The 17,274-nt window shown below is 34.1% G+C and overlaps 2 protein-coding genes across 2 annotated transcripts; one reads left to right on the top strand and one right to left on the bottom strand.

Moving 5' to 3' along the window:
- Nucleotides 1–462: 462 nt before the first annotated feature.
- On the top strand, nucleotides 463–3,037 carry LOC113688286 (uncharacterized). The gene has a single exon (XM_027206109.2). It carries the CDS (start codon nucleotides 1,113–1,115, stop codon nucleotides 2,772–2,774), a length of 1,662 nt encoding a protein of 553 aa, XP_027061910.1. The 5' UTR covers nucleotides 463–1,112; the 3' UTR covers nucleotides 2,775–3,037.
- A 751-nt stretch (nucleotides 3,038–3,788) lies between these two features.
- LOC113688368 (probable cytokinin riboside 5'-monophosphate phosphoribohydrolase LOGL1) lies at nucleotides 3,789–11,494 on the bottom strand. Its single transcript, XM_027206202.2, has 7 exons — nucleotides 11,148–11,494; nucleotides 10,874–10,971; nucleotides 10,683–10,713; nucleotides 10,436–10,535; nucleotides 10,012–10,082; nucleotides 4,779–4,922; nucleotides 3,789–4,016 (listed from the first exon to the last, which is right to left on the bottom strand). Exons 1-7 carry the CDS (start codon nucleotides 11,241–11,243, stop codon nucleotides 3,939–3,941), a joined length of 618 nt encoding a protein of 205 aa, XP_027062003.1. The 5' UTR covers nucleotides 11,244–11,494; the 3' UTR covers nucleotides 3,789–3,938.
- Nucleotides 11,495–17,274: the final 5,780 nt, after the last annotated feature.

The following is a 17,274-nucleotide window of genomic DNA, read 5'->3' as shown; positions in this document are numbered from 1 at the left end:
TAGTTTTAAAACATATCAAACGATACCTTATATTTTGAACTAAATTGTAAAGGTGACGGAATCCGTTAAAATTAACAGAAATGACATGCTGGAACCTAAAAACAAATTTTTTATACCTAACTTTTAACAAATATACATGTTCTACCACTTAGTCCCAATTCTCTCTCTCTAGAGAATGAAACAAATAAATTTGTTGAGCTGCCTTTTGTTTAGTTATATCATGACATTTTTATCATTTCATCCGTCCCAATTAATTTTATTGGATTCCGTCATCTTTATAATTTAAATCAAAATATGAAGTGTCGTATTATACAATTTAAAATCATAAAGAGTTTTTCTGAACATTTTTGTTCTTTATCCAAAATTATATCATAAGAGAGTGTGTCTAATGACTGAGAATCGTTAAGATATATTTCAAGTCTTGTATTTAGTATAAGATCTCTCCCTCCGCTAATTTTGACACCCTTGTCTGACAGTTCTACACTTTTCCTAGTTACTTACTGTTTACTGAAGGAAAGGTCCCACTGCCATAAACGCTTTTTGAAGTATTCTCTGGGTTAGATCGGAAAAGGTTATTGTTAATTTAATTTTCAAGATCCCATCTTCTCACCAACAATTCTGGAAGTTTAGTTCCTGATTAGTGCTAATCACACCTCAATCTGGATTCCTCTGTTTTCCTTCACATCTCCTCCTCTCTCAGTACCCGTCACAAAGCTCACTCTCAACTTCAAGATCCCAGTCCTTTCCTTCATGTTGCTCAAATCTCCATAAAAAAAAAAGAGCTTGAAATATCAGATTAACAGAAAACCTTGCCCTTTCTCCCTCCCTTCCTCAGTTCCTCTCTTTCTGCATTCTGCAAAATTATTCATCTTGAGGCTCACTATAATTGTCAAGATTCATTTTTTCTTGTTAATTCAGTGTCTGCAGTAAAGAATCATTCTCAGATCAGAGGTTAGTTAAGCTAATTGTTTAATTTCTCCGTCGCCTCTTTCCTCTGTTTTTGCAGACCCTTTATCTATTTTCTGTCAAGATCTAGTCTTTTGTTGAATTTTGCTGCCTTTTTTCATTTATGACTTCAATTTGATTCATTTTGGAAAAAGGGTTTTGCTCCAATGAAGGAATTAAATTCAGTAAGTGACCCAATTGGGCAAAACCTAATAAAATTCATAAGCAATGTGTGTTTTTCAGTTTTTGTATTCTCAGTTCTCATAGTTACCGTAATTGCAATAACATACCAGCCCCCTGATCCATGGGAGTCCTCCAGAGCCCTCACTAAGGTTTTTACACAAGTTGAAAACGCCACTTTTAAAACTGATACTTCTGTACTTAAAACTGGTGAGGATATTGCCGAGTCTCCAAGATTAGCTCCTGCAGGGGTAAGTGTATCTATTACTGAAGATGTGATTGAGAGAACTGAAGCGGATCTTAAAAATGTGAGCTTGAAATCTGGTTGTGAAGATAGAGGTGTCATAAATTGCTCAGATCCTAGGGTGTTGATAACTATAGAGAGGTTCAACTTGAGGGCCTTTAGGTCCCTTGCATTTTTAGATTATCAACATCCTGTTAATGGTTCGGCGCCTAATGAGTGTGATGTAGCGTGGAGGTTTAGAAATAAGAAGGAGAAATCTTGGAGGAAGTATAGGGATTTCAGAAGGTTTACCATTGGGTTCAAGGATGATTGCAGTTATAAGGTGATCCATGCAGGGCGTTGGCACTCAGGTTTGAATGCCCGCCATCCTAGGATTCGAACAAATGCCACTAGAAGTGGTCTGAGAAACAAAACTGCCCCTGTTGTTAGAGATGATGAAATAAATGATACGCTTCCGGTGGTAGGATCAGATTTGGCATTTAGAAATGGGAGATACCTGTATTATTCACATGGCGGGGATTATTGTAAAGGAATGAATCATTACCTATGGAGCTTTTTGTGCGCTTTAGGTGAGGCTCAGTATCTGAATAGGACATTTGTGATGGATTTGAGTATTTGCTTGTCCTCCTCTTACACTCAGAGTCATAGGGATGAGGAGGGAAAAGATTTCCGGTTCTACTTTGATTTTGAGCATTTGAAGGAGACAGCATCAGTTGTGGATGATGAGGAGTTCCATAAAGATTGGAAGAGATGGGATAAAACACATAAAAAGAAAATCCCTGTGAGAAAGGTTGCAGATTATAAAGTTACACCAATGCAGTTGAAAAAAGATAAGAGCACTATTATATGGCGGCAATTTGATGCTCCTGAGCCGGAAAACTACTGGTATCGGGTCTGTGAAGGTCCAGCAGGTAAATACATCCAGAGGCCCTGGCATGCACTTTGGAAATCAAAGAGACTAATGAATATAGTTACGGCAATTAGTGGGAGCATGGACTGGGACTATGATGCAGTTCATGTGGTTCGAGGAGAGAAGGCACAGAATAAGGAACTATGGCCTCATCTTGACGCTGACACATCTCCGGAGGCGCTCGATCAAATACTGCAAACAGCAGTTACGCCTTGGAGGCATTTGTATGTTGCTACTAATGAACCATTTTACAATTACTTTGATAAGCTGAGATCTCATTACAAGGTTCATTTGCTTGATGATTACAAGGAAATGTGGGGAAATATGAGTGAATGGTACAATGACACAAGGCTTTTGAATGGTGGGCACCCAGTTGAGTTTGATGGATATATGAGAGTTGAGGTGGACACTGAAGTCCTTTACAGGGCAAAGACAAGGGTTGAAACGTTCTATAACTTGACAAAAGATTGCAAGGATGGAATTAATACTTGCTGAACCAGTTGAAAATCTCTGCCATCGCAGAATCCTGAACAGGTTGGATAGAATCTTTTGCCTGTTTCACCTTTTGTATTTTGTATTGAAAGAGTATACTGAGTTTATTTCAGGGTGCTGTTGATTTTACTCATTCATGGTACATTATTGTATTGATTGATCGTCTCTTGGTCTTATCATGTATCTGTACGATAGATAGATTTATTTCAGAGCAGTCATTCTCTTGTAACCTGTTTCAATCCACAACTCCTTTTTTGTTTGCTTTACTACTCTCATAATCTAACATTGGCTGCATCTAACGATGAACTGCGTGGTTAGTCAAATATGTCTTAAATAGTTGGTAGTTGCAAGTTCATCTAAAGAGTTGCTTATATTTTCTTAAGACTTTTCGCAAATCCTTGGGGTTTTACAAAATTGGTCCTAATAACATAGATCCTGAATAGAAGATAATTTCTTTTATTGACAGTTCTGAACCTAATAGCATTGCGCACTTGAACTCAGGTATTTTCCATTGAATGAAAAGTTTCTTGATTAACAACAGTTTCTTTTTAGTTTTCTAAACAGCCTAAAAGCGTCCCTGCATTTCACTGCATTAATTTAAACAGAAGAACATCTATGCATTTCCAGACCTGGTATTAGTTGGTGTTAGCACATGTTTCTGTAAGCATCCTATTGGTAGTTGGTGTAAGCACAAGTTTCTATAAGCATCTCTACTTGCTCCACGGTGGATGGCAAAGATAAAATGTTTTTCTCTCCTCTGCAGAAATATGAATTCTGTATGTGTGCATGTTGGTATGAGGAGTGTGATGATAATGTTAAAAGTACTTTAAACTTCTCCATTTGCACATGGCAGGATTTTTATATCTGACATTGAAATTTCAGTTCCTTTTTGAATTACTTGTGGTCTCTTTTACTTGATTCAAGCGTCTTGTTGAAAACCACTCGAGGGACCAATGCAATTTATAGGGGTCAAGCTTAGGAGGGACCAATGCAATTTATAGGTGTCAAGCTTAGGAATGACAGCCGAAACCTCTCAAGATTGCTTTCTGACTTTATCTTGATTATAAAAAATGACATTTCTATTTATGTAGATTTTCATTACAAAAGATATCAAATAGGAAGTTACATAGAGTATGAACGCATTCTTGGGCAAAAGCATTCAAATGACTACGACTTTGCAAGTTTACAGTCCTTAACATCCCAACTTTGGCTTGGTGCAACTTTGTCGTGCAATGGTTCATATTCCTGCAAATGCAAATAAAGCACAAGATATTAGCAGTAAGTCAGCACAAAGTAATCTTTGCTCAGAAACGCCAATTTGATGACACCTTTGTTTCAGTATGATCTATGAGTATGACGATATCTAGCATTCTACTTTGCCCAGAATGCTTCCTTATCAAACTTTTTGCCCCTCCTCCCCTTGAGTTGTGTGTTTGTTCTTCTTTGTTCTCTTTCTTTTCCATTACTTGAAGGTTATCTTTCCTTCTTTGTCCCTCCCCCCACTCTTTGTAAAGGCTAGCGGCCGTACATGACGAAGGGTCTGAACCAAAGAGGAACCTGAACAGGATAGGTTGCTTGGAAATACAATGCAGTTTAGACGGTATGACATGACTAAGCTCAGTGTTCCAATGTTGCTGAGCTTGAACATGATGTTTTGGTCTAATGATTGTTGTATGGGATGTTTACATCTATCAAAACGTAATCTTCATTTTGCTTTGGCAAAGAAGATGCTATTGTCAAACTTTGGGCCCCTGCTGCACTAGTAATGTATCTTCTTGGTTTGAAGGACCATTCTAACTACTGATATCCTAACTTCCAAGTTAAAACATTCCAACCCCCCCCCCCCCCCCCCCCCCCCCCACAAAAAACAACAACACCAATTCCACTTTCTCATTAAATTAGTTAATGTTTCACTTTCTTTCATTCCAGTGTCTTTTCTGTGTTATAGAGAAATGGATGATGACTTTGATTGAACACAAAAGGCTAAACAAAAACAGCAGGTTGTACCTCCATCTTCTTTATAAGCTCTCCAGCAGTTTGTGCAGATATGACAATATGTCTAGCTGAGTGCCTAATGAATCCCTCTTCAACCCCTTTGTCAAATAATCCAAGCAAGCAATCATAATATCCATCAATGTTTAAGAGGCCAACCTGTTTCAGGCATTTCATTCATTCATCATGTAATTTATAACATCATCTTAAACTCGAGATTTGTTCATTTCGATTTTTGACCACTTGAAGTTATATAATCTCAACTGCAGAAATTTTGGTTTAAATACTTTTCAGCAAACCGCAGGAAAGCTCCTTAGTCATGAAAGAAGTTGTCATATTTGAAAACAAATAATGCATCCATTCCGCCAAAGAAAAAAAAAAAAGGGTCATCAGTATCTACCTAAAAAACCAAATGATCGGGAGAGGGGCAGTGCGGTTGGGATTTGGTACGATTCGATTCAATTGTTGTACTTTTTTTTATATTATTTGGTGTATAATTATTTACATCATTATATTCAAGATAAAAGTGATATACTTATACAAAATATTTGACGTTTATTTAATATAACATTATGATGTTTTTATATGTCAAAAATTTAAACACTAACAATGATTGGACGGAATCTCACAAAACAAATCCAAAAAAGACCGGATAAAACTAATCACAACATTTCGTCTATCCCACCAAACATTCAATTTTAATATGGTCCTACATAGGACTGGATATGATCTCGAGTGGATGGACATGATTATGTTGCAAGTATATAATTACATCAAAAACTGGTGTGAAGTCCCCTTCAAGGCTATCTCCATCGAGTTTGGACAAATGTCAATTGAGTGGCCTTACATCATCTTCGTACAAAGGACCTGTGCAGGTCTGTCATCTTGGCCAATTTGCTCAAATCGCAATACACCACTCGTGGCTATATGTTTACTAAGGAAGAAGCTACCTACCAAAGAGTTGGTTGGCTACGATCAATTTAGAGGGCTATTACTATTAGCCTATTACTAGTAGAGATTCAAGGATAGAAGACCCTGTAAATGCAATTTGTGAAACAATCACCCTTTGCTAAAAATTCTTTAAAAAATATGCAAATATTTATGATACTGATTTTTGTTAACGAGTGTTTAATAAACACGCTTTAGTTTTTAACTATTGTATTTATTTTAGAGTTAGATGCAGAAGTAGATTCTGTATCGATCTAATTTCATTGCACCGCATGGTGGTGTATAAATTTAATAGAGTGTAGAAGGCAATTTATCTGCTTTCCATGGTAGAACAAGGAGTCTCATCATCTTATAGATGATTTGAAAAGTAAATTATGAGATTTCCAACCTAGTTTACTGAATATATTGTTCTTTGGATATGTTAATAGCAAAAAATATTCATTAGGTGTTCGAGTGGGGGGCTAAAGACCATTAGACTAGGAGTGTCATGTATATTGAGAGTTGATGTTTTGCAATAGTGAGTTATTTTGGTGAGAATATTGTGTTGGAGTTTTACTAAAATATTTATGAGCTCATTCGGATTGCAATTTTTTTGAAAATTTTGTCAAAAAATATACTGCAGTGATTTGATACATGTGAGGTAAAAAAGTTATCGATAAAATACTGAATCCATCGATGCATATAATTGATGCAAATGACCAAATCAAACTAGACGTGAAGTGCAATAATGCGTGTATCTCGAGGGCCATAAATGACAAACTATTTCAAAGAAATGCATGGCTAAAACCCAATTTTTTGTGAATATTGGTTGCAAAATCATCTCTCTTCCTTTTTGGCCCTAATTATATCACAATCTTATTGATGACTGCATTCATCCCCTTCTTTTTTTACAGAAAAAACAAAAAAGTCTTTTAGTAGTTGTTCCACTTTGAGCCTCATATTAACATTGCACCATTAGAGCTGAAAATTTGACCTCCATACTTTTAGTTATTATAATGTGGTCCCTGAGTTTTTATTTATATTCACTTCCCCCCCAACCACACCAATTGTTACCAAACTTTAAACTATGGACAAAAAATCAGCTACTTGAACTGCATAAAAGCAGTTAACTTCTGAAATTATAGCAACAAAAAGGGGGGTTCCCATTTTTTTTTTTTTAGAGTCTAAAAGATTCTATTTCAACAATACTCAGTCCTTCGCTTGACTAAATGAAGTACTGTTGTGAGTAATAATTGCATAAGAGTGTATTAGTTACTCATAATGACTCTTAATTTGATTGTCATTCACATTCCTTTGCCCCATTTTTATCCAATAATTAAATTCAAAGAGACAAAAAGGGGAGGGGGGGGGGTAATCAATTGATTTGACTGGAAATTTAGGTATGGAAAGTGTCTTAAGCTTGACATTTTGAAGTCACAGAAAGAATTAACATAAAAAGGGAGATTAGAAAAAATACTGTGTTCAATCTCGAAATTAGTTCTATACAAATAGTTGGCAAAGAGAAAAAAAATAAATGCAGTAGCTAAATGATGATGAGCAATATTAGCATTAATACCAACATAATTAGAAAATAAAAAAGATAAATATAGGGCTTCATTCATACCATACCATACCATTGTATAGTATTTGTGGAAAAAAAGACTAAATGAATTTATAAACATATATAAAAAAAAAATTAGTACTTTTACGTCTCAATAACTCAACGGAAACTAAGTGAAAACTTTTCCTTCTTCTAATCTTAATCTCCAAAATAGTTTCATATTAATAAAATGTTCAAATTTGCAACAAAAATTATTTCCGGTGATTGGCGTCATTTCAAGATTTCTTTTTTCTTATAGCAAAATATTTGATATAAAATCTACAAAACAAACTAGATGCTTGAAAGGATACTCTTGGTACCACTTAAACACAACCTTATATAGTCGACTAATAATAAGAATAAGCTAGTTATTTTAAAATATCATTTAGGGCCAATAATGGAAACTGTTCCAGAAAAAAAAAAAAAGGAAACCGACTTCTCATTCTATTATAGTTTTAGGCATGTTCTCAATTGATTTTAGTTTTTGATTTTCAAAAAACAATTTTGATGCGTTCTCAACTGATTTAAAAAATCTAATTTTAGATTTTTCGAGTCCAAAAAATCTGAAAATCAGAAGCATGTTGTAAGTTGCTTTTAGATGTTGATTCTGGCCTACTTTTTCATATAGACAAAAATATCTTTCAAATTTTGACTTAACTACTAATCTACTTGAAGATTACTATATAACTCTTTTTTTTGCCACATGTCTCTCACCATTTCTTCCTATTCACAATCGCAGCTCTAGATTCATATTATTAATTTGTCCCTATTCTCCTTTTTTTTTTTTTTTTGCCCAACTTTTAATCTTCATAAGAAAATAATTAATTATATAAAAAATTATTTAATTATCATAAAAGTCACTTGTGCAGTTTATAAGTGTCATTTGGTCTTCTTTTTTGTCAAAATGAGCTTTACGACTTTGTTTAAGAATGTCTATGCTTTTAGAAAAATAGATTTTCTAACTATAGATGAGAACACATGACTTACTCTAAATAAATTTGATTTTTAAAAATCAATTCTAGAAAATCAACTTTTACAGAATTAGAATTAGTTGGGAACAAGCCCTTAGGCTTTTAGGTACTTGGACCAATAAAAGGAATTGATTAAGAAGCATGCATGGTACTCTCTCCGTCCCACTTTGATAGTCCTGTTTTCCTTTTTCGTTTGTTTCAAATTGTAGTCCACTTTCCAATTGAAGAATGTAGTTATCTTTTAATTTCTCTAATATACCCTTATTCAATGTAGGTTGTTATTAATATAAACTACCTTATTTAATATAGATTGTTAACCTACCTCATTTAATACATTTAGATTTTCCAAAACATATTGATATATGAAAAGCCAGCTTTGTTGTTCTTTCAAGCCAAAATGTGAAATAATGTAAAATGAGGATTAATTCTTTCTTAATCATCAATTCAAGTTTCCATAAACCATCAATTCAAGTTTCCATAAATAGTTAATATAAAGTTGTACTTTATTTAATATAAGGGTATTTTAGAAAATAGCAACCTAAATTTATTGTTCCAACAAAGTTAACCATTTTTTCTTAAATTGTATAAAAAAAAATTAAGACTATCAAAATGGGCTGGCGGGAGTATTAACTAAACGAAATCGTAGTACGAGGTTTCTTTGCTAAAACGCGCGAATTTTGATCCTTGATTGCACTGTTCCCCAGTGTTGGAAGAATCAATTTTACTTTACACCCTCCAACTATACTCAAATTTCTATTCGCTCTTCAAATTTCGAAACGAGATACTTTAGTCCATAAACTATTAAATCCGTTTTACTTTAGTCCTTAAAATATAACACATATCCAATTTTAGTCCCTAAATTATAAAAGTTATCTCACTTTAGTCCCTAAAATATTTTGACTTAAGTATAAAATCTATCCCACTTCCCCAAAGGTCTTACTTAAGTGGAATGGATTTTATAGTTAATAGACTAAAGTGTCCAATTTTGAAATTCAAAGATCAAAGTGGGAATTTGATAATTGAAGAGTGCAAAGTGAAATTAACCAGGTTGGAATGAAGAATTGATGCACTATTTCTAAAGCATTACAAACTTTTTAAATTACTCTAAGTTAAAGAACTAAGGAGCTAAAACTTGAAATATCCATTCAACTTGACAAGTTACATCATTTTAAGCCTTAATCCTCCATGAGGCCCTAGAGTTATATTATATAGCCGGCAACACCAAGCAAACATTATTTACAAAATTCTACAAAACATTAGAAAAAAAGCCAAATATGAATCTTAAACTAAAATTTTGACCTTTGATTTTTTTTTTTTTTGGACTCTTGGGAGAAATTGTTCATTGTTTTGTTACTAATAAAAGGAAGTTGGAAGCAATGAAGATTAATTTAAATGTCATAGAAGTTATTCCCTTTCTTTTTATAAAAAAAAAAAAAAAAAGGCTATAGAAGCTGTTAGTTGTAAATAATAAGCATCAAAATGAATCACTAAAAAAGTCCCAAAAGACAAGAGTAGCAAATTGACACTATTAGAATGGAATTACTCTATATTCCTCCTTCCCATATATAGAGGCATTCTACGTTTATCAAATGCATTTTCTCCACTTTTTCTATGCATTGGAGGGTAGGTTGGATTATAAAGTGATGTGGTCCAATAAATCATTAATCTCAGATGAAAGATTAGCAGAAATATTAGCTCAAAATGGCCCTCAAGAATGATGCCAAAGTGTTGGAACATGAAACATGCGTACCGGTTTATCATGAATTCCAAGCTGCGACCATGATATTATCTCAAGCAGCTCCTCCATTGTTCCGTACCCTCCTTCATTAGTATCACCCAAAACAGAAAATCAGCAATTTTTTAATCAAGTTATTAATACTATATAGCATATGTATATGCTTATAAAGTAGGTTTTTTTTTCCTTTTTTAATTGTTCCAAGCTAGTTAAGTTAAAAAATAAGTTTGATCAATTCACTCATTCAAACAAAAGAATTCCGAAATTCTCAATCAATTTAGGATAAAAAAGGGAATTAGATATGACACCCTCAATCGCAAACCGTTTAATTTTTTCTTAAAGAAAAGGGCTTGAAAAATATTGAAATTTTTAAAAAAAAAAAAATTGGGATGAGCATGAAACATTAACAGGAAGTGGGATGAGGATGAAAGATGAATACCAGGAAGAGCTATGAAAGCATCGGCCCTACGAGCCATTTCAGCTTTCCTTTCATGCATGTCAGAAACTATGGTCACTTCTCCAACTGCCTCGCCTGATATCTGCTCATCATGCCTCATTAATCAACTGCTTACCAATTATCTCCAAGAAAACCCAAGAGATAGAGGTATATATATATATATATATAGGGAGGTGGGAAAGGGTTGGAGAGACTTGGCATGGCAATGAAATCAGATATACATACATACCTCTACCGAAACGAGAGCCTTTGGAATCACTCTTTATATATATATATGTATATATGGAGAAAGAATAGACACAAAGGCAGAGTTAGTATTTGACGAGCTGTATCAAACAAGTTAAATAGTCCATGACAAATACAATTGATTTGATTCAAGTTTAAACTCGAAATGAATTTGAGTAAATTTGGCATGTATACCCTAGAACATTGCATCCACCATCATATACTGTTTGGGAAACCAATCCCATCAGACCAATGCTCCCTCCTCCGTAGATTAGGTCTACCTTTCTTTGCACCTATTTTGTACCATCTCCATCAGTTACTGTTGAAAGACTAATCAAAAGCCAGCTCCTCTATCCATATATCTTTGTAAAAGAGCAGAAACAAAAAACAAAAGGACATATACACACACACACATGTGAAAAGAGCATGGGGGGAGAGAGAGAGAGAGAGAGAGACAGAAGCAACAAACCAATTCTTTTCCAAGATCAAAAGCTGCATCGCTGAATATCTTTCTGTACCCTGAATTACTTCCGCAGAAGACGCAAACCTTCTTGAACTTGCCCATGTCTGACGTCTTCCCAGAAAAAAAAAAAAAGCACTGAGAAATGTTGATTCTGAAAGAAACTTGTCGCTCAATGGTCAATATCCATGTATTGTTTGGTTACTTTACCACAATGTACATATTATTTTATAGGGACCATGTTATGTAGCTAGGGACAGTGGTCTAAATTGAGCCACATTAGGCTTGATTCTTGCCTAACGAGAATCATAATAGGGTTAATGATTGTGCTTAGTCATGACCTTATGTAATTAAGCAGCTTCAGCCTCCATTTGACCAAACAAGAAAACAGAAAGAAATAAAAACGAACATGATGATGCAGGGAAAAGGGGTCTTTATATGCAATTGTCCCTCATCTCATTTTAGCCATAGATATAATAGTGTGGTTTCGCATCTCATTTTTGTTACTTTGATATGACAATTAATTAATTCTGGTGCATAATCATGATTAGTACAACTCTGTTGTTTAAGAAGGACATCAAATTTTAGCAGTTCAAATAATTAAATTTGGAAATTAGGCACATCCCAAAAAAGGGGCGAAAACACACATTTCCACTGTCTAGTTGCCGCTAAAGAAACTCCTTGGTCAGGTCACAAATGCCTTTCTTATAATTGATGGCTACTGTTAAGAAAGACTTTGCATGACAAGTGACAATTACTGAAGTTCGTGGCGCATTTGTGAATAATAATGCCTTTTGCTGTGATTAATTATCATTATTTTTCAAGTCAAAGAAGAAGAAGATTCTCACTTTTCCTGTTCAATCTTTGCTTTCCTTTCTGTGTCCAATTGGTTTGGTGGGTGCACCCAAAACCAGTACTGCTCACCTTCTTGGATTTTGGAACAGATTCGTATCCCCTCAAGAATTCCAAGTCCTTTTGTACAATAAAGCACATAGAAAAGGAGGACTTTGCCAATGTATCCAGCAGCCATTCAACCAGAAGAAGAGGGTAGCTACATTGAACCTATATATGCAGTCAATTTGTGGAGAACAATGATTTTTTGTCCACTTCAACCCCTATATATATATTTCTAATGGTTCATGAGGAAAAAATTGGTATATTTTGTGTTAGCATCACATATTTGTTCAAAACCAACTTGATTTTCTCTGCTCCTGATTCCTACCTTCTTTCTATATGAAAACTTCAAAAAGAAAAAAACATCTATATAAGCAGACTTCTTCTGCATGTACAAGGTATTAAAAGTTTTGACATTCCTTATCTTATATACCAGATCGAAAAGCTTAAATCATTATGGAACATAAAAACATCCCACCCAAATTTTTGAAAGGTGTCGACTGATTCAGACGGGATCCTCTGTCTATTATATCTGTTCACTTTCCTGTCTAATATAAAACTATGTAGTTCCACTTACTAATACTACTGATGTAGCACATAACATTGAATGCATATTTAGGGAGTGCTTGGTAAATGGGTTTTAAATTCAATTATATCCATAAATGATGTTTGTTTATGCCCAATTGTACTCATAGCCTTCTACTTTGAAATTCCACACTGCATGATTCAGATGAGATTAGGCAAACATTTGAGGACGAATCCTTGAACTTGTTAGTGTTGCAGTTACATGCGATCATGTTAATTCAGAAAGTAAGTCGTACATGTTAAAATTGAATTTGAAACCCATTTATCAAACATTCCCTAAATATGCATCCAATGTTATGTGCCACATTAGCAATATTAGTAAGTGGAACTACATAATTTTCTATTAGATAGAAAAGTGGACAGACATAATGGATAGAGGATTCTGTCTGCGATTGACTACATACATAATCACCAAGGCACCCTCAAATGGCTTCAGATCCTCTGTCCCCAAAATAGTCCATGTCCCCTCTGTCCCTTTGTTGTACAACGGCCACGTGTCTCTAGCCTTTTGTTAACCCAAACTCAAATAAACCGATAATAATCGGTTTAGAAGTTTTGTTAACCCAAATTCAAAGAACCAAATTCCAATTCATAATTCCAATATCTAGTATGAATACCCGTGCTACGCACGGTATTGACATTATTGAAAAAAAAATAAAAATAAAATGGTGAATAAACAAGATTAAAAAATTGTACCAACATAATTAAAATGTAATATCTGTCTAACAATAGTTTGAAATATGATCGAATGTGATTTTGATTTTTTGAGAATCAAATTCCAAAATCATCTGCCCAATAAAAATAAGAGAATAGTAATAAAATTTCAACCACTCTTATTAAGTACACCTAAAAACCCTGCTAATACTTGAATAATCATGGTCTATCATGTTGGTTTGTAATATCAAACCCTTGCCTATTCATAATTCAAAACTTCTAAAGATAGTCGGTTTGTTTGAATTTGGGTTAACAAAACTTATAAACCGATTATTATCGATTTATTTGAGTTTGGGTTAACAAAAAACTAGAGACACGTGACAGTTGTATAACAAAGGGACAGAGGGGACAGGGACTATTTTGGAAACAGAGGATCTAAAGCCCCCTCAAATTGGCAGTAAAGAAGCCACAAATATGGAAACAATGATAACTACGAGTATTTTCTTATGCTTTTGTAATAGTCAGCTCTAATCATTGAAAATGAAGATACAAGTTACCATAATATAAGTGTCTAATCGAATCATATACCATATAATATTTGTCCTGAATATTAGAATCAGATAAGAAAAGGGCTCACATTTCATATAATATTAATGCAATAACATCCAAGAATTTAGCCTTTTCTCCATTAAAAAAAATGGTGCCGACTTTCTCAATTATGATATGAGAATAAGGCAATGCACTAAGAAATATTAAAATTTTAAGTCCCACGCGTGCATTGGAGATCATGATGTTACCATGGCCAAACAAGCTTGATGATCAATCTCATTCGTTCGCAATATATATATTTTATTTTATAGTAGTCGTCCACTTGGTTGCACATAATGGAACAACAATTAACATTGATCCGTATCTTCCAAACTCCAATTGATGGTCGACACTCAATTTTGGATCCTAATTGATGCAAAGAAACACCTATGACATAATTATTCTTTGCAAAGTAGTTTACCAGCTACTGCAAGCATCTAATTGCTACCCTAAAACAAGAAGTCCTATGATTGCTTTCTCTTCTCAGAAGAATGTGGCCGTGCAACATTACAGGGTAGTCATGTCCTTGACAAGAGACTGAAACTTGCTGCCCATCAAGACGCGGAGCAGGAACGGTCATCAGTGAGAATGATCGGTCTTGAATAGTTAACGTCAAAGATTGATCAAAAAGAGTGTAAGGTTCATATCATCATATGTACATCGTTTTTAACGTTACATATGGAATTGATAAAAGTTTATTCTATATTTAATTTATGTTAAAAGTGAATTACATCTTATGGTTTTTGACAAAATTGCTGAAGGATGTAGCTAACGTGTTACACTGATGGACGGTGTGCCAAATGACAATGCACCAATGGTGACAAGTGACTGATTTCTGATGCAATAGATGGTTCTGTGCAGCCATAATTTTTTTTTTTTTTTTTGTGAAAGTGAAGCCATTTTTTTTTTTTTCGAAATGATATTTGATTATATTACTTCCAAAACATATACAAGTACGAGCAAAGACTCGAGTTAACTTTACAAATTAGTGTGCTTGACACTGAGAAAACAAGAGTTCCTCATCAATTGTGATGCCTAAGGCATATATGCTAATCCTAAAGTTTAGATGATTCTTATCACTATTAACTAGACAAAAAGAGCACATATGAGACAACTCTTTCAATTGGACAATATCTTCCACCAGCGTAACTACTCTAATATCACTTGCCTTCTGAGTTCGGATGTGGTTGAGGAGTTACTTGGAATTGCACTTTCCTTAGTTGCAAAGTGGTTGCTTTGCTCACAGCCAGCTTTAGTGCTACTGCTTCGTCCGTCAAAGTGAAGCCATTCAATAAGGACAAAATGGTACATCCAATCGTCACACCTCCAACTAAAAGGACAAATTGCTGTAGCTCACGGCAACGAATAGAAGCACTTGGAGTGTTAGTTGTCACACCTCAAACCCAGAAAAGTCAAATTGAGGTGGACAATACTAGAATGCAGATCACTGTTCCTACGCACCAAGTTTTGTTCCTGGATTTTCAAACCCAAAAAGGAACGGGAAAAAAAAAAATTTTCTTGTATCAAAACACTTTTAAAGTCGAATTACTGATTGACCATATCTAGATGGTTCCTTCTTGTAGGCAAAATAATTGTAGTTAAATTGAGTACGTAATCTCTTTCTCATTTCTACTGCTTAATTTCGTTGATCAGATGCCATAAGCATGATTGATCGATTAGGGATCGCCATGTGTACCTGTTCAAGTGTGTGCCAAGTTTCCTTTACTTTCATCTTTCATTTCTTTAATCCATGAGTGTACATATTGAGTGTCACTATGAAAGATGAACAGGATTGATTCTTGATACACCATTATGGAGCCCTTTTTTTATATAAGGGAAAATAAGACGCACTAGACAAATTCTGTGTGACGGTCAGATATTCCAAGTGAGGTTCGAACCTAGGTTAAAAAGAAAGCATTATATCAATTCTATCATCTTGATCAACTCAAGAAGCAAAAGAACCTGGAATGAGAGTTCAACACACATGCACATTACACACGTGTGTATGTGTGTGTGTAGCATATTGAGTTCACTATGCTAAAGCCTAAAAAAAAATAAGAGATTCACAAACAGGCAAATAAAAACATTCTATCAATAAAATGCTAATCGACAGAATGACTTCTAACCACAAAACTGCGACATGCTTTTTGGTTGGGGATCTATTAGGAGAACACTCAACAATAAATGCATCAACTGTAGGAAGGTGTAGAAGGAGATGGATCATGGAATGAGGAATCCCTCAAACCAAATTACGGAATGATGTGAAATAACATGCAGCAACACGTTTTTTCTTGAAACTGATATGAAATATCATTAAGTACAAATGTCGCAGGATCGGTTTGCCAGAGTGAAAAAAAAAAAAAAAAAGTAGAGGCAAAAGGATAAAGCAATCCCATCATCACTGTATAAAATTTATTCGTGCACAATATGATTATGAGCATTCTTCAATCTTACAGTACAAGTTTCTGGAACCTTTACATTTGAATGGTTCAAGGGCTATTGAATCTTTTTTTTTCTTTTTTGAACAATTGTTTTGCTATATCATTGATTGGCATAATTGGGTTTACAATACAAGCTTTAGCAGTGGTGGAGGCAAAAAATTTTAGGTGAAGTAGTTATATTAGTAGTTCATCGATCCTTCTCCATGGAGTAATTATTTTCAGATGTTATGTCATATTAAACGGGCTCAATTTTCAATCTTGCCTACTATCATTACTCAAACACATATTTATATAGTTTATTGAAAAATTCTATGGTCTCTTCAAGGAATTATTTTCTCAATTTCTATTTTTCAATGTCGATTGTTGTTAAAATTTTAAATAATTATTTCAAAATAATATAAGGGTCCAAAATAATTATTTCACCATCCAACGGAGAATTTATGCTGAAGGTGTGATTCTTCAAAAGGGTGTTAGAATTTCTCTATTTTGTAATGTCAACTAAAATGGTAAAATTGAAATTGTGCATTTTATTTATTTTTAATAGAAGTTGATTTTTTTGGTCAACTGATCATCCAACTTTGGGAGTTTCTGCATTTTTATTTTTATTTTTTACTTTTTGGCTCTGAAATTAATGTCAAGTTTCTACGTAATAATTTTATAACTAAGAAATTCAATACCTGAAAATTTTTTCACAATTCTATATCCCTATGCCCACCATTCACAACAAAAGTTTTGACAAAATCATTTGGGATTCATTCTCTTTTTGGTTGCCTTTTTTTTTTTGGATGATAAGTGGTAACATTAATTTTCTGTGCATAAAACCCCTTGTTAGGAGAAAAAGAATTTACAAAACCATCTCTAATTCTTTTTTTTTTTTCCATCAATGGCACACATGAATATTTCATTCACAACTTGATATTCATTTGGGCTTCTTGACAAATAAACGTATGTCGATGGGGTGGAATTAAAACCTT

This window comes from Coffea arabica, chromosome 1c (assembly GCF_036785885.1).
Source record: "Coffea arabica cultivar ET-39 chromosome 1c, Coffea Arabica ET-39 HiFi, whole genome shotgun sequence".
In the NCBI taxonomy this organism is placed as follows: Eukaryota; Viridiplantae; Streptophyta; class Magnoliopsida; order Gentianales; family Rubiaceae; genus Coffea; species Coffea arabica.
Note: the sequence above shows the minus strand (reverse complement) of the source record. Positions and strands in the feature narration are given on the sequence as shown.